At 38.2% G+C, this 23190-nt stretch overlaps 1 protein-coding gene across 1 annotated transcript in view; it reads right to left on the reverse strand.

Annotated features, from left to right (window-relative positions):
- Positions 1-8299: 8299 nt before the first annotated feature.
- LOC140234747 (S-adenosylmethionine-dependent methyltransferase Rv2258c-like) overlaps positions 8300-23190 on the reverse strand; it is a 30562-nt gene continuing 15671 nt past the window's right edge. The window contains exons 2-4 of the mRNA XM_072314789.1: positions 13665-13873; positions 12391-12513; positions 8300-11839 (exon numbers count right to left, since the gene is read on the reverse strand). Coding sequence (XP_072170890.1) covers positions 11244-11839; positions 12391-12513; positions 13665-13873 — 928 coding nt within the window. The 3' untranslated portion in view covers positions 8300-11243. The remainder of the gene's footprint in view (positions 11840-12390; positions 12514-13664; positions 13874-23190) is intronic.

Below are 23190 nucleotides of genomic sequence, written 5' to 3' on the forward strand. Positions count from 1 at the left end.
TATCTTTTTTTTTTTGGGGGGGGGGGGGAAGAGGGGATTTATTGGTTTCTATAATAGGCCGTCCAAAACGAACTGATGCAAGACAAAAGTTAATCGAGAAATAATCTTCAGCCACGGTCACAATGGCAAAATTTCTTGAAGTCAACCTTGACAACACTTCATGAAGTTTGCTCGTCCAATCTTGATAACTTCGTGAGGTTTGGGTCACTAGTGCGCATGTACAACAAAGACGAATGCACACACTGCCTGACAGCATCAGAGGCCCCACAAACAGGCAGTGGACTGATCACACGATAGACTTAATAAAGTTTTAGCTGCTTGCGTTCAGACTGCACAAACTTTGAGAAGATGTGCGGAGGTTCAGAAAATCTTCCTTGTCTGGGTCTGAAGTTTTGTCAATGTGGCCGCAGCTTTTTATACTTGACTTTCTTCTGTCTTCACCATGACATGCTTTTGGTCTGATACATGAACAGTTATATTTTGTGAAATCATGCGTAAAAGTCAAATGAAGCATTTACTTGCTTGCTTTTGTTTCATCAACTGAAATTTGTTTTGAGAGTACCAAGTAAAATGAATGACAACTTGCCTGATGAAAGTATGTGGTCTTTTACTTGAATGCCAAATTGAGTAAGTGGGAGGAATATGAAGTTGTTTGCATGAACAATATATACCGACAATAAATATATTACCATCATGTGTAATATGTAAGAAACTTGACACATACATTACTTCAAGACTGCTGATAGATGTCCGAAACATTAAAAAGAAATTATCAAAGAGTCAAACTCCAAATTCAACACTTTTCTTGTTTTAGATGTGAAAAGAAAAAGAAAGGGAAGATACAAGTAATTTGTACCGGGTATTGTCTTTCTTTAGTCGGTGTGATTTTTTCATTCCTTATGAATTTCCAATACATACTACAACATGCATAACAAATTTGCAGAAATACTTCTTACACATTTTGCATAATAATAGTATGAAGTTCTCTGCTCTCAGGGCCCCATTTTATCAAAAGATATAACCGACTATAAATTTTCTCACCACACAGGCTGCTATAGACTTACCATAGAAGTCATCTATGAAGTCAATTATAACTTTTCATAAAACAGGGCCCAGATTGTGTAAATTTGTACACACTTGTTAGTTACAGCATAAATGGCTTTATTGGATGCCTTGGGTACTTTTTCATGGTAAGACAGCTCCACAAAGAAAAGTTTCCAAGCTTATTAAAAATGATAGCAACGGAAATTTTGGTAAGGTTTTTTTCTGTTCTTTTCTTTTTTTTTCTTGGGACAGAAATGATGCTATGCTGAGAAACATCATGATAGAGATTTATGTATCGTTGGAATCATGACATTGTTAGATGGGCCATTGGAGGAGTGGGCAGCATGGCAGGAAAGTGATGCAATAGCAAAATATATGAACAGCTTGGAGTTGCTCTCAGGGTGAAAATTATGTCTTGATATACTAAGGCAAAGATGGAGTGGCCTGATGACTTGGCTTGGTAATAAAAATGTCTGGAGTACTCGTACAGGGAAACCTCGTTTACTTGAGACCACTGAAATTTCCTGTATGGCCTGAATTCATAAAGGTGGTTTAAATTTAAACCATCGTTTAAAAAAGCGTGAAATAGGCGTACCTCTGACATGCGCTTATCAATGCCTGTTACTGGACGTCTATTGCCGTATGCAGTCTGTCGATCATATTTACCCAGAAGAAATTTGCGTAAACCATGGTCGAGATTTGAACCACCCTCGTGAATTCAGGCCATTATGTCTGGTATCTTGTTATATCAGGGATGAAAACAAAAGAATATTAAAGGAATGGGACCTGCAAAATAACATTGTTATATTAGGTATCTCACATGTCTGAACTTGTTGAATGAAGGCTCTACTATATTTAATTCTCATTTTCACTATCAACCATTTCCATGCTTTTATCACACAGAATTCTGTCAAAAATATTTTCATTTAATTTGGAATGTCGCCAGTCACTGAGGGTCGTTACTACTGGTCAGTAGATACATGTAGAACATGTTCAGAATTTTTGTACATGTAGTCGCTTTACTTGTGAGGCAGGACTGTTGAATATTATGTGATGAATAATTTGCCTCATATTTGCCACAGATATGAACGAAAATAGAATTATGAGGAAGATTGGCTTCCTTGAATGCTGGGAAAGTGTATGCATCATAAAAGTGCATTTCTTGGCTGTGTCTGTGTGTCTTGCATTTTTGTATGCTGCATGTGTGAATGAATTTGGTGTGAATAGTGGCTTCCTCGAAAAATGAGTGGATTTTATGCAACCCACCCGTAGCTGCTGCGTGTGTATGCATGTATATGTATACATGTTTATGTGTGCAATCCTTTGCATATGTGCATGTGTTTATCCTATATATTTGTGTTATTGTGTGCATATGTGCATGTTTATACAATTTACCTGGGTGCTACATGATAGTATGTTGTGTTGTGAGAGTTACCAATTGATGGGCATTATGTGTTCCCAAGATACATATATGCAATACAACAGGGCCTGATCATGTGAAGAGGTTTTTCACGCACGGTTGGTAATATAGGGTTTGTAAGAAACAAGAACAACTAAAGTAGCTGGGTGATGATCAGTTGTTGTTCATGTTCTATTAATCAAACAAAGTATTCTTTGTTACAATTGTTGCGCACAGCCTGATGTGCTTGCTGTTCCACGTCTGATTCAAGTTAAATGTGATGGAGTGAAATGAGACGAGCAATGGTAGGAAGTTTCAGCAAGAGACGAGAGAACTAAGAAAGTGGTGGAATTTTAATGTATTCCCAAGTTTCCATTAAATAAAGTTATTGTTCTCAACCACACATGCAACTCAGCAGAGGTGATGATGTCACTCAGATTTGTTTATGCATGACATTCACAATTTTTGGTCCTTTATTTAACAGCTTCATGAAAAAAATCATCATGGCCAGGTTATTGCCATGCAAACATTTGCTAAGGATACACTCTCTCTTTTTCATTCCATGTCAACAATAAAGGAACTTGAGAGAAGGTTTTGTGTGTAGGTCAAAGGAAGATTAGCAGAGCCATGATGTCATATCTTCGTTTCATTGGTATATGCAGTTGCTAATAGTGTCACTCTCATAACAGTTGAAAACTTTGAAATTCCACAACTTCCGGAACTTGTTAATTTGAGGCCTGGTCGTGATGAAACCTTAACCATTCTATTGTCTGATTCTAATTTATTTGATAAAGCCAATTTGGACATGATGTAGAATTGAACTCTGCATGAAATGGGGTACTGTAATGTAGAACTGCTGATACATGTCACAGGGAGTATCATCGGTCAAATATACATAATCTTTGAAACATCACTGAAAGATATCACAAAAAGTTTCTAGTCTCAAGGGCATTTGACTTTGAGGCATCTGATCTCTTCCTACATCCAAGGACTGAGATCAACTAAAAGAGTTAAAGGTGCATGGTCTCGGTGTTTTAGTCAAATGCGTACGCGGGAGCACGGCGCAAGTTTCCTATAGAGACCTACGCTATCGACTCCTCTTTAGCGCTTATGCTTTGGCCCACTTCCCCGAGTCCAAAGAAGTCCGATCCACTGTAGTCAGTGGTCCAATCACAGTTCGGCTCATGATTCGGCTGAGTGGGATGACAGCTTTAGCAAACTTCTTTTGTGATGTCATAATAACAAGCACATATGCACGCACCCTGGCATTACTACAGACTGCGCGATGCGCAGAGAAGACAACGAAGGCAACGTTACTTAGCAACACCTACGCACTTTACTCTTGATGACAGCTCAACTTAGGTAATCTTCGTATCAATGCTAACGGTGATCGGCAGTATCATCAACAGCGCCCTCTACACTACCGGGACTATGCCCCTTTAATAGTATGTCACATCACAATCCAATAGCTGATGCTTTTTTGAACAATTCTCAAGGTCACGTGCAACTCTTTTATACATTGGATATCATACTTGAGATGCACTGAATTCTATGTGATGCACTAACACCACGAGTGTCTGCAAGAGTGGTGAAAATTATTGTAAAGAAGACAAGAGTAAGACAACAGAGTAAAGAGGTTGTTTGTTGCGACCTACTACTTGGCTTCTCTGTTTCATCTGTCACGACTTATCAAAATGTGTTAATTACATCACGCAAAATTATTTCTGCTTGCTGATTTCGAGGGTGAAATGCAGGAAAATCTCTTGACGCTGGAAAATCCTTATTTGCACAGCCTGTATCTACAGCCCTTGCAGAAACGCACTGTGAATGTGTTTGAAACATAAAGATATCTTAGTATTGACATCTACGGTTGGAAATAAGGAAGTGGGACAGAAATAAAACTCTTTCTTTTTTTTTTTGTAAATACTTAGAGCCCATAATTGCCTTCTTGTGTCATCAGATTAATTTTCACTTGTTTGTCAATTCCTCCACCGTCCACACTGCATGACACTTACATGAGGAGATTTTTATGTCTACATTTTGTGTGTGTGTGTGTGTGTGTGTGTGTAAATGTCAGTATGTGTGTGTGTGTGTGTGTATGTGTGTTTAGGTATGTATGTGTGTGGGTGTGTGTTGTAACTCCTCGAAAATGATGAAAATGGTAATCATGAAAACGGTATCATGCTGTTGAACCATATGATATCTTGAATGTTTTATCATTGTTATTGTCATTGCATTGTCATAATGACTAAGGACCTATCAATCTGAAGACAATTATAAATGATGGAATAAAAAATGACAGAGATAAGATTTTTGGTAACCTCTGTTTCAATAATTGTTAGATATTAAAACATCTTCCTGATATGAACATTGTAATCTTGCTCTCCTGTTATGTCTGAACAGATGGTTATTTGTCAAACCTTATTGTTAGGCATTACAGTATGCAAATTTTGTAGATGCTCCAAATATACACACAAAAAGGTAAACACCCCCCCCCCCCCTTGATTAAAAATGTAGTGTACATTTTGAGCAAATAGGGTTTCTTCACAAAATATCTTGGCAGGGATAATAATTTTCTACACTTATTTACTAACTTCTGAGTGAAAATGAAAGTGATCTGTTAAGTCATGCATCATTGAATACACATTTAAGGACAAGCTCACCCAAATATAGTGTGAGAATAAAATGAATGCAGCAATATTAGTAGAACATACAAGTGAAAGTGTAGGGAAAACTGGATAATCCGTTCAAAAGTTACAGATTTTTACAAGTTTCTGTGCAGCCCTTACTAATTGAGATGACTTCTAGTTTGTGATGTCATTATGTACAACAAGATAATGAAAGTATAAAGAAAATAACTCAAAATTCCATATGTCATGAAATGCACACATTCCCTCCACTTGTTACTGAGACGCCAGTGTTGTTCTCCCTACCTTCTGAAAGAGGTAAAGTCGATTGTTCCTCTCAATTTGCCAGAAATATGAAAACATGTTGAATTCTCTGTGTATTTTCTTTTCAAAAGTCACGTCAGTCATTTCTAGGTGTGCGTGAAACACTCTGCTTCTGGTGATTGTTTAAGTGCTGTTGTTTTTTCATTCATCTTTTCAGCTCCTTAACATTAACAACACGTAATCATTAGCATTTTTTGTTCCATCTTTAGTGTGCTCACTCAACAACAATACAATGGCTCCCTCTTGTGTTCACACATTACATGTGCTGTTAGGTTGGTAACAACATCTGATGTCGATTCTCTCGATTAACTGAATAGATTTTGCAGTTATAAGGGTTGGACATAGACATCCCCCCCCCCCAAAAAAAAAAAAAAAATGTGCTCACATAACAAAGAAACCATGAAAAGCGTCTGGATAGTAGGCCCTACTATCTGAGAAGGTCAAAGTATGGATGACACAACAGCAACTCAAACATACACGAAAAACAGAATGTTTCACAGACCCCATAATACTATGACTCTTGAAACTTTTTAATCGAAAGTGACCATTTTATCTTTGATAATGTGCTCACTCATGTATGACACAACAAATCACTCTCATTTTCACTTAGAAGTTCGTCAATAAATGTAGAAATACACCCCAAAACAATTTACCTAAAAATCTACACTAGTTCTGAAGTTACGCCACTTTGATTAAGGGGGGGGGGGGGGTACGTTTTTGTTGTATTGATTATAACTGTGTGATATTTGGGCTATATTACTTATTAGGTACATTTCTTGGGATGTTTGAATCCAGCGAGGCACAATGTTTGTGTAGATTATTTTATGATCATGTATTCCGTTTAATTCAATTTGAAACATACAGACTTTCAACTATAGAAGGGAAAATTTTTCAGAATTTCAGTTAATTTAAACTCGTAAACAGCACAAGCGCTGTTTACGTTCCACATTCCATATCGACGTTAGATAACCCTGTAACTCGATTAGCGTCCGCGCTGTGCAATGCCTATAAAGCGGCGACCGCTCAACCATTATGGAAGGGAAGTCAAGCTGAATTTACAAATGTAGCTTTCATTCGTGCATCGCAACCCCCCAAAAGGAGGACCATGTCAGGAGCATGCTGAGAGGTACATGTTTTCGTGACAGGATAATCTCAATAACACGCCATGTGGCTCTTTGCTTCACAGCCAGCAGTACACGGCAGAACCCCAGCGAATAAACACACGAGGTTTCCGTCAAGTATGCTTGACATAAATATTTCCTCCATTTTTTCTCTCTCTCTCTTCTTCCATCATGCCAACCTGTTTTTTTTTTCCCCTATCTCGATAATTCGACGCGTTATTGCTGCCGAGCTGACTCCAATGTACTAGCTTCCAATTGCATTTGCATAATTGCTCACTGTATCGAAGCAAAATACAACTTCATTCCACATGAGCTCATCCATAGGAACAGTCCAAGCTGCAGTAAATTCAATGGACTTGCTTGGCAGCGCCCTTTCCTGGCCACATGTTCTGTTATCTTTCTCGAACCGCGCTCGAAAAACCATACACAGAAAACAATACAGAGTATTACGCTCGGATAAAAAAATAAGGACAAATCAAATCAATCAAGCAGTGCTGTAGCATTAGACCTAACATGCAGCAGACGTCTATGACAACATAGAAAAACAAGCCCATATTATGTGAGTTCACTCACTTTTGATAATAGCGTGTGGGGAGAATGTGTTGTTTTACGTCAAAACGTAATTATGTTGAATGAATAGGCCTACACCTTGGATCCTGCGACATGTTGGTGTGGTTTAAGTGTTTGTTTGTGTGTGTGTGTGTGTGTGTGCATTTTGTGCATGTGTGATTGTGTGTGTGTGTGTGTGCATTTTGTGTATGTGTGATTGTGTGTATAGAATACTGCATCTGAAAATTGCTATCAAATTGCAACCTACATAATAAACATATATATATATATATATATATATATATATATATATATATATATATATATATATATATATGAATATATATATATATATATATATATATATATATATATATATATATATATGTATATATATATATATATATATATATATATATATATATATATATATATAAACAGTCGTATAAAAACACCGCAGGATCCAAAAAATTTGACTGACGTTTCGGTCAAAGACCTTTATCAAAGTAAGTCTAAACATAAAGAAATAGATGCAAGAAGCTATGGAGACGCATAAGTCTTTGACCGAAACGTCAGTCCAATTTTTTTTTTTTTTTTTTTTGCTCCTGCAGGTGTTTTTATGCGACTGTTTTTACTCTTGATATCTATTTATTATACACCGACGCAGAACTTTCATATATTCATTATGTATACATGTATGTATGTATATATGTATGAATATATATATATGGTAATATACATATTTATATATTTAACAGATTCTTCGCAGGTGATGCACATAATAATCTGTTGTCAAATAGGTGACTTTCTCCACCCCCTTCTCTCCTCCCTCTCTCTCTCTCTCTCTCTCTCTCTCTTTGTCTCCCTTCCTGGTATGTAATCTCTTCTATTCATATCCTAGTTGTCATGTATACAGTTATAAGTACACTTGTATACATTTTCACCATCTTCTCTCCTCTCCCTCTCTCTCTCTCTATAATGATCGTGACGATTGATATTATCAACTGTGACAACATGATATCAATGATGACCATAGGAAAAAAATATTGATGTTATGACTTGTTATGGTTATGATTACAGTAAAAATAGGAATGACTTTAATGCTTACTGTGGTATTGATAATTATCATAAATACAATTTTCTTGGTTGGAAAAGAAACAATATGAACTTGCCTTTTCAAAATAAAGTATAAAGCACACCAACTCTCGACGACATTGACACGCGATTCCAAACAGTTCAATAATTCAAAATATTTATTGAACCCGCCATGAATACGATTTAAATATAAAAAGATAAACTGTACAGTTTGTATTCCAGAATGGTTGTCCATACAAGAAAGTAAGATATTTTGCTGTACGCTTGCGTAGGAAAGTGTAAACATGAATACATCCATTTATCATACATTGCAGGTTGAGCCAAGAAAGAGAATGGTGTTCTGCAGATCACACAATCAATGTCATCTAGTCATACCAGCAGACATGCAGCTGAGCGGGTAAATCGCCTACTAATATTATAAGCGCAACAAAATGAGATAGTAATGATTATGATCAATCGAAACAACATAGACAAAAAGATGCGTTGTTTGAAATCGTCAATCTAATCCGCCGGTTAAATGGCAGTGAACAAACATTTTCAAGTGACGGCTCATATTCGAGTCTTGAATATCTGACCGGCTTCAAAGTAACAAAAATGGAAAAAAAAAAGTAACAAACAGAACAGATATCCATTTCAATCCCAGTGACTATACATGATGCATTGCTCATTTGTGCAGCGAGGATGTGTGTGATGATTGTGTGTGAGTGCGTCCCTGTCCACGTTTCCTGAGATTACAATATACACTGTACGCTCGTAGTATAGCAATAAAGAAATGTGTAGATTTTGAATTGTGTATTTCAACCTGCATCTTCAATGAATGTACAGCTCCTTACGATTTGATTTCTTCTCGAATAAGTCATGGACAAAATGAATGCTCACAACTTGTCAACTTATTTGGCTTCTGAAATCTATATCCCAATTCAACATCCAAATTTTGGAGGCAATGACCTCTGCAGTACTTTTTTTTTCTGGCTCAAATCGGTGAAATCAGGTCTCGTGTGAACTTCCAAGTTAGTGATTACATTGTGACAGGGCAAAGAATCCGATGAAGTATATGCTTGCATGATCTTTGATGTCAAGTTTCTGGGGCAACACAAATCAGAATATTTGTGATCGATTTCTCGTTCAATTTAATCTAATTTTGTTTTCTTTTGTTTTGGGTTTTTGCTTTGGGTTTTTGTTTTAGGTTTTTTTTTTTTTTGTTTTTTTTTGCAAGCCACTTCGTAGCCAGTACGTATCTGAAATGATCTCACATGCCGCTACCTCGTGGTTTTGTGGCGCGGTCTTATTCCTGTTCTTTGTATTTTCTTGTATTAGATTGATCTCGCAGCTGCAGAGGTTTGTTCAGTAATTCGGAATTGGATACTCCCATATCTTACGTCTCAGTTTGCGTCCTTTAAGCGAAGTGGAGATCGGAGAACGATGGTAGAGTGAGAGGAGAGACAGAGAAACCGAAAATACATAGAGCATAATTTCGATAATTAAGGAATGTGTATCAAACCATGTAAAATAGAAAACATGAATTTTTCGATCATTAAAAAAAAACACACATCCTGATCAACTTATCATTAAAGTGAACAACTGATGCAAACAAATTATCAATATAGGCATATATACTATCTACTTTTCATTTCAAAACGTCTAAAGTAGGCCTAGGGGGCATTGTCAAGTTAGAGGCAAATGTAATATTCAGTGATATTAAAACGCAATTTTGACTAGTGAAAATAGCATAAACTTTTGATCATTCAAAACGTGAACAATTTGCAATCTGTACCATCTCTATGAATGATGAATCGTCTCGTAAATAATGACAAATTCCATGTGTTTTTTTAAGTTGTTTCCACTCGTGAAAGTTCCTTGTTGTGTTAGCGTTGTGTCCTGACAATGTCCATGGATGTGTTTGAGAACACTTGCAATAAAGAAATTAACGTTCTTTTCATCTGCAGTGAAATCATCTAAAAGTTGTGTGCGGTATTTTATTTTTTCTTCCAGTTGTATTACGGCAAAATGAAATACGGTAAAGGCGATACGCATGAATAGTACACGTCGGAATTGCATGTTACTTCATCTTTCCACGCATGATGTTGTGAATCTTCACAAGATATGACGTCTGGAATGCCTTTATTTTTGCATTTTCACTATGCTCATAGAATGATCCATGCTGCATAATGAAGATTTTCTTCATCGATGATTATTAGAACATGGTTAGGCGATTGATTCATTTTCACAACACCACTTTCCTCAAGCTCAAGATATGCTGCAAAACCAGATGCGTATTATAATACAGATCAAATGGCACACACCTGCATTTGAGAACACTGCAACATTACGATGGTCTATTACATCCTAAGGATGATTTTGTGCTATTTCTATTATTTTGCAGGAATGACAGAACGTTTGGTCCAAGCTATACCTACAAAGTTCACAGTGTGTTTACACGACATCGTATTATGTATAGAAATTACAACAGCGATTGTTTATTCGGCTTTTCTATCTCTTCCGGTCTCAGAAATATATATACTCGGTTCGAAATATATATATATATATAATATATAGAAGTATATGTATATCTATAATAGAAACACTTTCGGGAAAAAAGTCTGTACAAGACACTGTACACTTTATCCATTAAAATAAATAATTATGGGATTGATAGGTGCAGACTATACAGTGACGTAACTTACATTCTCCCCGTCGATTCAGTACAAGCTAGTGTTACCATGGTTATTTACATAATGTCTCTGTTACAGGCTGGTGTACAGTCGTCCAGGCGTGCTAAAACATACTGATTGAAGTCAGCTTCAGCACAGTCGCTTGGAAAAAAATGTGTATTATCCATACGACAGGACAAAAGAAATCAATGTTAAATACAGAGTTCAGTAAACAATCATTAAAAAAAAAAATGCTGCTGTAAAAAGGAAAACTGAATTGTACTTTACACGTTTTCTTTATTCTAATTAATTCAAAAAATCGATTGTAATATGACGCTTCCGCTCACAAATACTGTCTCCCATCACCATTCAGGAGTGGAGTGGTATAAAGCTGCCAAACCAACATGTAGGTGCAGTTCAACCTGTGACCCCTTCAGTGGGTTGTCGTAACTTCCTTGCCTGTCTTGTCCGTCTGTTTGCACACGTAGTGTATATTGAACCAGCCCTCGGGTACCGACTCGTCGATGACGGTGAACCCTCCCGCTCGAAGAGCTGCCGTCGTCTTCTCCCGTCCCCACATGTTGCCGTGTCCTTCGCCGCCCTCGGCGGCAAGCGACACCGTCATGCAGTGGAACAGGCTGTTGGTGTAGAACGTGGATGCGAAAGGCATAGCCATGTTGTCCACGATGTCCGAATGGGCGTTGACCTCGAGGACGGAGAGGTAGCCGTCCGGAGTCAGCACCTTCTGGATCATCTCGAGCGCGACACTGACGTGGGCCATGTCGTGTAGCGAGTCGCTGGCCAGCACGTAGTCGAATTTGTTGGCCCACTCGTCCGGCATCATGTGCGCGTCCATCACCTGGAAGTCGACGTTCTGCACGTCTTGCTCCACCGCCATGGCTTTGGCCTGGCTGATAGCGTAATGGCAGATGTCTACGCCCACGAAGCGGGAGTTGCAGAACTGCTTGGCCAGCAGGATGGATGCTCCGCCCTCGCCGCAACCAACATCAAGTACAGATATGCCGGAGTCTGAGTTGAAGGGGGAAAGGGAAGGGAGGAGGGTGGGTAAGGTGGCGATGCAACAGACTTGTCGACATAAGACAGCTCGCGATAGAAATTGTATAGAAACATGTGACTGTGATCAAATAAGTTTGCATGAGATAAGAACCTCGCCACAAAATTCACGTATCTTTAGCAGAAATGTCAAAGCAGAATATGTTTTATGTACACCTAGAAGCCTCCTTCTTTCAGTTGTTTTAATGTATCATTGAGTCCTGCTGGAAAGAAACATAAAGTCAGAAGTCACACATTTTACCAATTTTTAGCAATACTCGGAAAAAAAATATATATATGTATATATATGTCTGTATGTATATATTATTATTATTAGCAGTAGTAGTAGCAGTAGTATTAGTATTAGTATCATTATCCTTATTATTATTGTTATTATTATTATTATTATTATTATTATTATTATTATTATTATTATTAGCATTAGCATTAGCATTATCATTATCACCATCATCATCATTACTATGTTAAAATATTGCGTGCTATGATTTGATTAATGTCAGTCTCACCTAGCTTCTCACGTAATCCTGGCACTGATGGTATGAAGCTCTCGACGAGGTTTTTTCCCCACCATATATTCGAACACTGGCTCATGAAGCCGTGGAATTTGTCGAAATGATCGTATGGTACGCCTGTGAAGAAATACAAACGAAGGGACAATATTAACAACAGAAGAATGTCAAGGAAAACTGAAGAAGATGACCTTCACTACGGATAAAGCTGTCAGAAATCCAGATGTGGGCGTGGGTTGCTTTATACTGTGTGGGCGACCAGACAATAATAGTGAGAAATATTTGACACACTATCATGTAGCGTTGGCGAACTGCCTTCTCTTATTTTGCTTTCTTTTCCCTTTAAAGTGGCACAAGTACAAAGTCACTAAAATGTTTATTTATGAAGGAGAAGGTATTCATCAGACTCGTAAGGGTAATGATAACGCGTCATTGGTTGTATTGGATTTTACCTAGCTTTCAAAAGAACATCATGCAGAGTTCCATGCACCATTGCTTTCGAGAGTTCACTTCTTCAAACCGTTTCTGCAAGCTTCGCTTTGTTTCATTCACAGGGATAATCAAACCTACAACTATAGACATTACTTATCATATCAACTATACGAACGACTCCAGGCGATGCATTCAAACACATTCCGTTTAACAAGGAATGTATTATATTCTTTATTATTTATTGTTTCTGAACATAAGTGCACTCATGATTATATAATATAAAGCCCTCTTTATATCAACGACTGTCATGACCAAAAAAAAAAAAAAAAAGAGTCATAATATCGTTCTTCTTTACTTGAACAATCTACACATGGAAAGACCACAATGCAGAAAGTGAATTGTGATAAGTAATAAATGAATTGTAAATTGTAAGCGCCGTCGAATTCCTATGGCCGAAATTTCTTCATTTCAAATTATTGACCCTTGCCAATGGTCATTGGTTCTATTGGGAAACATGGCGTCTGATTCTAAGACCTGGTGTAATAAAATGGTGGAGGGGCAACAATTCATATATCGCGGGAAATCACGAGGAAGATTCTGAGAAAATATACTGAACCAATGGACACTAGAGGTATGTTATCACTGACAGAGGACGATTATTCATCTCATTTACAATAAGGATATACGCAGAATTTTTGACGTCGGATTGTGAATGAGAGTGCATGTAAGCAGTCCATAATAACTATCCTTATAGCAACATTACTGCACATGGCTGACAAGCCAGTATGTTATACATGTATCAACGTATATCGTGGTGTGACCCTACGTCCGCAGCTTACCTCTCGGGCCGTCTCTCCGAAAGCATTCGGTGACGTTCTCGAAGACCTGGCTCTGCACAGGAAGGGCGCAGGCGAGGATGGTGAGTTCCTCACCGGGGCCCTCTCGCCCGAGGAAGAAGGCTCGGTGCGGCGGTAGGAAGAAGCGGTCCTTTCCCTCGGCTTCGACTATGCGAGATGTGACCATCGCTCCCAACCACTCACGTACATACCTGAGTGAAGAGGGGAAATTTGAAAGAAAAAAAAGAAAAAGAAAAAGAAGAAGTAATGAACAAGTTAATGAGTCATATCGTATACAATGAAGAACATCCACGATATTCATGTGCAATATACACCCACTGGTATGGTGACGAAGTACTTTTCTGCGCATGTAAGTGCTATTTTTTATTCATGCATCTTTTCTCTTAATACAAAGACGAAAGAACCCTATATTCACAACTGATGTGCATGTGATGTCGAGGAAAATACAAAGGGTCAAGGAGCCCACGTGACTGCATGCTGGAGCATTAAAGATGGTCTTTTATACTCTTCCTGCTCAAGAAGGTTAGTGGGGAGAGCACACCCCACCTACTGCTGCGTACTTCTCCACGTTCAAGCTGTCTTTCCACCCACCCTAAAGATATCTTTTTACTTTTTTAGACATTTCCCCATAGAGTCTTGCACACATTTCTTACCAAATAACCGCTCCTTCAGCCCTGTCCAGAAATGACAATGCTTCTGATGATAATCATGTTCTTCAATGTTGCTCCTCCTAAAAACGTGACATACAGTGTATATTCTAAATTTTGTTCGCTTACCTGTTTGCTTACTTTTTAATCGCGAATACTCATTTTTAACTTAAAAATCACAAAATGAAGGGGGAATGACTTTAACTCAATTCAATGAAAATTTCTTAAGCAGACTCCAGATTCTGGCTAATGTTCGCACTTTACTTTCAACTGAACGACTTACTTCTTCCTGCCGTCCAACACCATCACCCCACCGCACCCCACCCCTCTAACCCATTTCATTTAAAACTCATGGTACCTTTAAAAGAGAGTTTATATGACGTAAGGCCGGACGTGATCGTTACGCGCGGTAAAACTTTGTCCATCGTATCAAAGAAACCACTGACGTCATAAAGCGTTTGACCAATCAGATTATTGAGCACGAACGTAACGAGTGCCCTCCTTTGAACAAGACACAGATTTGGCCCAATGCGTGTTATGTGCAAATGTCCTCATAACAGTTGTGACGTAATCCATATCATTCGATTTTTTTTTAAAACATATTTTCTCATTAAAGTAAACGAAAGCAAACCTTAGGTATACAACTATACAAGAAGTGCCTGGTGCACACAAGCATCATATATACACTTCCACCCACACTAATATCAATATATCAAAATTGATTTGCGCCACTGATGCGTAACTTCCTCTGTTTGCAATATTAGGAAAAGAATGTCAAAAGTAATCACAAGAAATAACACCGCCTCAAGCTAAAGCTGGTATAGGCCCTAATTCATTGTACGTATCAAAGATGAAGATGGAAAACAAACAACAAACACAACAGAAGAAGCATAAAATGGCATTTGAAGTCACATGATTTTAGTTTTTAGTATAATCATTTTGTCAGAAATATGCTACTCCGTTCAGTACATAATTAGGAGTAGGTAATATCTCACGAACATTGACCAATAATAACTTTCCACGGCTCTTTCATTGCGCGTCTCATCGTTTTATGCGCATCTTTGCTAGAAAGAAAGAGCTATTTCTCATCTTCTTCTTCTTTTTCCCCCTCTTCCTACTTTGATGTTCTTAATACCTTGAAATCTGTTGCATGCGGATGTCACATTGTTTCCAGAAACATTTCCCATAATAAAAGATTTGATAAAATCTTGCCGCATGGGAGAGTGCAGTACGCACTTCATCATTGTCTTTCGTTTCCCAACATTTTTAGCCTTAACAGTCCGTATGCCGCATACAATTTATCTGTTACAGAAAGTATGCAGAACTAGAGTTCTTCGGATAACGCAGCGTATGCGAGTGGATATTCTACTGGTACAGAATAAGAATGCGAAACAAAAAGGAAAGAAAAAACGACAACAACCCAAGTCTCAACAGAGCAGTAAGTTCAAAATCTGAAACGAGTCACGAAAGATGCTTGCACCACCCATGCAGCTAGCTGGAAATCATGGAGAGGCGGGAACCAAATCCTGGTCTATGAAATATGTAAACTAAAGGCCGCCCTCTTCCCATTGATTCAAGTTCAAGGACATGGTAATTAGATCTCTCTGGTTTCAATACACGTTTTTAATCCTACCCCGAGGGAGGATGCCCAGCATTACTTTCCACAAATTTATGATGTTGACAAAGAGAGGGAGTGAGAGACACACAAGGGAGGGGAAGAGAGAAATGCTTCAACTCTCTTGTATAGTCATGTATTATATACAGACCTTTGCAAAAGAGAGAACAAATCGTTCGCATCGAGAAAAAATTCGTATAAAAAAAGGGTAGAAAATACTGGACTTTACACAAGAGAGGTTTGCAGAAAGCCGAAGCTCGTTTGTATTTTTTTTTTTTTTTACTATTTTTTTTTTCTTTTTATTCACGGCACACGGACTGAATGGGGTTAAATCTTCCCTATTCTTGGCGGATTTGTAGCGGTGCTTTTGTGGTCCCGTGTTACGGCCTGTCCGTCAGTGTTTTCATTGCCTGTACATTCATTCTTTTTTTTCTGTATTTTCTTTTTTTTTTACAATTGTAAAACTGATGCAGCTGCGAGAGGACTCATTATAGTGATGCAAGTATAAGCGATGAAAATTGTCGACAAAAGCTTTCGGCAGAAGTGTGAATGCTGTATTTTTCGCTTTAATTAATAGGGAGATCGCGTTATGCTCTCTCTCTCACTTTGTTGATCCGGAAGTTCTATTAATTATCATCGAGTTATTTTCATCCCCCTACCCCTTTTGGTGTCTTGTAACCTTCAACGCAACTCGCAATAACAAAGTTGAGTTGTTGTGTTTGGGGGGGGGGGGGGTTGGGGTGGGAGGGGGTGGATTTTCTGGATGCAAGTCTTTCACCTGAATGAATTTTACATACATGTATGTATTTATATATTCAATTCAGTTCAATTCATTTCAATTCATTTATTTTCATTCTTCTTTTTCCAACAAAACATAGCACAAGATAAATCAGGTACTACATCATAAACAAAAACATTTGCCTTTGCAATAGATAAATGATATCGATAAACATAAGAGCGCTTACTGGCAAAAAAAAAATAATACAAAGTCATGCTTCAGTTGAAAAAAAAAAAGAATAGAAAAAAAAAAGAATATACATACTCATAAGAGTGCACAAGCGATTCAAATTGTTATGAATTTCGTTTGATTTTTTCCAGTCAAACCACCAATAAGATCAGGCCATATCCCTTCGCTTCTAACAATCAATCTAACTTATACGCCATGTTCATGCACTAACAGTTATGCTTTCCTATTAACAGGTCGGAGCCCTCTGTACATTACCAAACTTCACAATATCAATATTTCCTCTCATTACGGCGATTGGTCATATGCAAACTATATAGGGCCTACTTACTGGTTTGTCAGTGAAAACATCACAAAATTCGTCAGATTTCTGTAAAAACAAAATAAAAATGTTTACTTTTTTAATGTTTGATGCGTCTTGATGCAACGTGCAGATAAATTTGTTTTGTTAAATTTGGGTCTGTCTATGTGTGTGTGTGGGGGGGGGGGGGTAATTCTTCCCTTTTGTAACTCCCACATGATTTTCTAATAGAGGGGAGTAGATTGCAGAGTATAAACAGCAGCAGAATAAAATGTAGGAAAGTAGGCGTCCCAGTGAAACATCGATGATAAAGTGAATTACAGTGAGCACAAAACCGCCAAGGTTAATCTTCCGCCTGTTTCTTCCTGAATGTAATAAATGAAAGAAAGTATACGATAATATTTTAGAAATATCGATTGACTTGCATTTCCATGAAAAGACATCATATTTCCCTGACAATAATCCTCTTTACCCATTGGAGGTCCATTTCACTGGCTAACTGCCTACCGCTTGAATTGAAGAAAGCTATTACTATAAGAATAAATATTTATTGCACTATAGTCACATTTTGCGCTGCCAGGAAAAAAAAATAAAGGGTCACGCCCATCGCTGGTGTGTTTAACATGGGTGTAATAACTATGTCTGCATCTGCCTGTACGTTTGTGTTAGCAAAACTATGACTCCATCGACGTTGAAGAAAGTCAGATGACCGCAAATTTCTTGACAAATATTTTGATTCAATACTGGCACGACTGATCGAATACTCATGTTTGCTGTGAATTATATACATCGCAAAGCTGGGGCGTTTATCCGAATTGTATACATCGTTTCTTAAAGTATATAATTATTTTTATTTGCCAAATATTCTGGAAGCAAATGAGTTGAGGAGCTAGCTGCTTCAAGCTGTCTGTCACGCGGTACGAGGGCAGACAAGATTTCCCTGAGTCACCGTCAACATTTTCCACCTTCAAAAGAATTGCTTCTGTTGTTTCCTTGATAATCTTGTATAGGCATGCAGATATACTAAGTTTGATGTGTTGAAATATATGGAGAAATATTGTAACACAGTTGTTTACATATGTTATGAATATTGTTCGACAAGTTTACAGAAGTTCACTTTCTTGTGGAAAAAACAGTGTGGACTATTTCTTCTACACTCCTTCTCTAACATGATTAGAAGGCACAGTTCTGATATGATTTAAAGTTTTCATTTACTATATATTTTCATTTACTAGGCCTGAAAGTGACATATTTAAAGTTTTCTTTTTCGTAATGAAATAGTTTCCACAGTAAGATGATGCCGTTATCATTAAGTCTCCATGCTAGTACAATAATCATGTAGTTTATCTATAGTTGACTCTGACCAGTTAGGAAGAATTTACTTATCTTTTAACAATTTAGAAATAAGAAAGCTCGACGGTGTTCCCTGAAATGTTACATTTCAATTTTGCAATGTTATAACACTGATCACGCGTCGCAAGATCATCTCCTACACATACGGAACGATAAATCTGAAGATAGAAATGAAGCTTACGTTGCCCCTACAGGCAGAGGTTACACAATAAAACTATGTCTGAAAACGAGAAATTCATTGCCTTAAGTTCCTTTCCCCCTAAAAACATGTCCTTGAGGAGCACGAGAGAATCAATCACGAGTTATAATATTTTTATTGAGTCGATCTCGCACCGGAACAGCCCGAGGGTGAAGCGAATGAGGGCATTCAGAACGACAAACCGCACAAGATTCAATGCTATATACTCACATCAATATATCACAGTTTTTTGTTGTTGATTTTTTTCTTTCTTATAGTCATTATATACCAGGTACCGGCTTGTTTGCCACGCCACAGCTAACTTCACCACCGGCACTTCTTTATCGTTCCCTGTTTTTTATGTGTGACAGGTCTCGAGTATTCTCCGCGCGCCGACAAAGAAGCATACGATATAAACTATGCACAATATATCATCAAGGAAAGAGAGAGAGAGCGCGCGAAAGAGAAGAAAAGTTGTTGGAAAATTCGTTATATTGTATTTCATTATGCCTGTGTATGTATTTTGGGGGCCACTTCTTTGAGATCTGTCGTGGTGATTACGGTTATGGGATTGGTTTATTGCGAGGTTTTTGCTAACGATCTTGGTTAGGGACCGCGTCTTTGAAAGACAACTTCAGACAAACAGGAAGAATAACAACCATAAACTCTTGCAGACGATAAAGATATATTTTTGCAGATTTTTTTTTTCTCTTCTTTGACGACATAATCGCGACGTATTAGAATGACAGCCAGGGAGAAGATTGTTTGTTCAGTATAGAATCATTACCGTCGTCACGGGCCGAGTATTTCGAATGGAAATTACCGTCCTATTCATTTCTCGCTCATTGCTGTCCGCCTTGGGCGAAGCCAGAAGACGCTGGAAACACCACAAAAATACAAGTGAATGCCCGTTTGTAGCCCAAATGGCCGCTGTGTTCGTCGACAGCGATTAGGGCTCTTGATCAATAATGTCGTTCCTAACTCACAAAACGCACTTTGCAAGTAAAATATTGATACAAATTGCAGTTTGATGGGGCTCCTTTATCTGGGAATCTTTTTTGGGGAAAAAAAGCTGTGCTCGAAGTGGGTTTGTGTGTTCCCCCTTACACCAGCTCGCTCAATCAAAAGTTGACACTAATGGAAAGGTAATAATCTTTCTTCCTATCGGCCCACCCTTTTCATACCTGTTGCCTTTTGATGGCTTGACTATTCAATGCCGATAAGACGGACACCTATCAAGAAAACGACAAGCCATTTTCCATGCTCGTATATATCGCATCGCTTGTGATATGAATATCAACGGACAACATTCAAGCTGTAATATTGCGCTTGCTACCAGCGCTTGCTCTGAAATAACTATTCTTCGATGATTACTAGGCAACTCAAATCTTGACAAGTTGGATCACAGCAAAGTTCCCGGTAAAAAAAAAAAAAGAACAAAAACAAAAACCGAAGATGACACATCATTTTCAGCGTTTTAGAAAGAGCTGGCATATTATGCACATGATTATTGCACACATATTGGACCCCCCCCCCCCAAAAAAAAAGGATCATGTATTCATACATAATATGTATATGAACATGCTAGCATAATATGCCTGTTTGACACTGCCCATTGTACTGCAGTATACGATTTGGAAAATAGCGTCACTTTTTACGACGGCATTTCGCCATGACATCACAAAGCAAATCTGTCGTCGCGCGCTGCTTCGTGCGGTCACTTTGTGAATGTATGTAATAAAGCATTAACCTTTGTGACATCACAAAGCAATTATGACATCGCGCGCTGCTCCGTAGGGTCACTCGGTGGAAATGCAAAGAAGCATTTGTGACATCACAAAGCAACTTTGACATCGCGCGCTGCTCCGCGGGTCACTGTAGGATCCCTCCACAACATCGCACCACCACACGACTTCTCGCCTCGTATTTTCCCTTTCTTTTGTTTCATTTCTTTTTAAATCCAAAACTTATGTATATATATCTGCTCTGCCTTATTTCGAGTTTCTGGTTAAAATTATGGCCCCAGTGCCTCCAATGATACTATACACTTCGGCGCTATATGCTTATGTCCCTCAGGGAATAGTGATGTTTTGGAGTCGCCACTACTAGTGTTGACCAAAAAACTCAAGACACAGTAGATTTGTATAATGTACAATGTATGTATGTATTTATGTATGTATGTATGTGGCGATATATATATATATATATATATATATATATGTATATATATATATATATATATATGTGTGTGTGTGTGTGTGTGTGTGTGTGTGTGTGTGCGTGTGTGTGTGTACTAACATACACGAATACACATAGTTGACTTGAGCCTTTTCAAATAATACAACAATGGCTCCTCTTTGTCTACATTTCACAAAAGCAAAGTATTCTGAAAATATCCCCCATAGTTCGTCGCCTGTACCTTCTGTTTTGGTCTAATGATGATACGCTGTCTGATTCATTGTTCATGTCATGATGAATGGGCCTACCTGGAAGTACCTGATAAAAATTGCTCCTCATCAGAATTCACGCACTGAACGCTGAATGTGTCATTATCTACCATCATGCGTACATACATCTCTGACAATGGATGAGAATATGACGGCAGGAGTGGTAATGCAGAGCCATTTTGTCATCTTGCGAGTGATGTGGAAAGCACTGGGCGTGTCCACGTCATCATCGTCATTGCCTTGTATAATCGATGTTGTCTGATCAATGGCAATAAGAAAGTCATGCACACACACGACAAACACACACAGCATAATGAATCTGTAGATGTGCTGACATAGGTGTACTCTATAACTAAGCATAATAATTCATGTATATTCGTGAGGATTGTGTCACGGTACGACAGATTCAGACTTTATAACCATCTAAACTTCACGGTAACTTTTGTCTTGATATATATATATATATATGTATATATATATATATATATATATATATATATATATATATATTTGTCAGATGTTATATACCTTCTTCTTGTTATACTATACACAGTGCTTGAACCTGCCTATGTATTTTAAGCGAGAGTTTATCTGTGTTCGTTTGTTGCAAGAGCTACATTATTTTACAGTTTCTCTTGCCTGTAAAGAGATCGTCACAAATTCGGCTTCGTCCGGCTACTGGCGCGTCCGGCGATTTTTACCTTATGCCGACTTGATATAGAACGCGCAGTCCACGCCAACGGACGAGGATGCACCCGCTCGGCTATACGACCCGGGAAGCACGGGAGTAAGGCGATGCACTGCAGCAGCGGGCTTCACTCGAAGAAGATGGGGAAAGGCGAGGCAGCACCATCCCGCATCTTGCGATAAGGAGCCGCAGAGATGACCGAAGAACTCGCAGCAGACAAGGAATGACAATCTGTGTCGCGCTCTATGTTATAGCTGGCTCTACAGTTGGTTTACAATGAATGATAATCTGACATAACGTTTGAATATCCTGACACACTGATGAGCGAAATTTCATTAATAATATAATGATAGTAGTTATTTTAAAGCGCCTTTTCCACTGGATACAAAGCGCTATGAGATGTCATCCCTGCATGGTCGCCATAAGGAGAAAATATATTAAAATAAGTTAAAATATATCTAAATTACCAGGCAGCGACAGTACAAGTCCAGTGCACATTTAGTGATATCAGAATAAGTAGGTCTTCAAATTTTGTTTAAAGTGATCCAGTGTTGGTGATGATTTCAGAAGAGGAGGAAGCTTATTCCACAGCCTGAGAGCTGTAGAGGAGAAAGCTGCATCGCCAGCTAGTTTGTTGGTGCGTGGTTGAGTGAAGGTAACTGACGATGAGAGACGAGTGTGCCTAGAGTGTGAATGTCGTAATTGTGGGGTTTGTTTGGTTTTTTTTTTTTTTTTGTCAGGTGGTGTTTTGTTTTGTTTTGTTTTGTTTTGTTTTGTATTGTTTTGTATTGTTTTGTTCTGTTTTGTTTTGTTTTGTTCTGTTCTGTTCTGTTCTGTATTGTTTTTGGCTGTTCGACATCTCGAGAGAGAGGATCAAAAAGCCCTATGATTTTTATATCGGCCACAATCGTACGTGAAAAGTCCTCGTCCTTGTATTATGCATAGTAAGTACTGGTTTGTCAATAACGTTGTGTGGTATATTATCAGGATATAGGAATATCCAAATCATTCAAGTCCGATGAACACACCCCCGCAAAAATGATTAAAAGCAGACGAAATTTCACCATCATTCTTTCATCATTAGAAATTTTTATGCTTTACACTCGTCTAAATCATCATGGACATACAGTTTCATTCGTAGATCTCATCTCGAGACAATGCTGATGTCGAAGGTATGATTATGAGCATCTGGGTTTTGTCTTTAGCTGTCGTTTGTTTTTGTTTTTTTCAATTCTTCTAGTCTGTCGCGCTACCCGCAACAATAAAAGCCATGGGCGGCGAAGCAAGTAGTTTCCTTTGAAAGCAGTTGTTCGTA

This window comes from Diadema setosum, chromosome 1 (genome assembly GCF_964275005.1).
Source record: "Diadema setosum chromosome 1, eeDiaSeto1, whole genome shotgun sequence".
In the NCBI taxonomy this organism is placed as follows: Eukaryota; Metazoa; Echinodermata; class Echinoidea; order Diadematoida; family Diadematidae; genus Diadema; species Diadema setosum.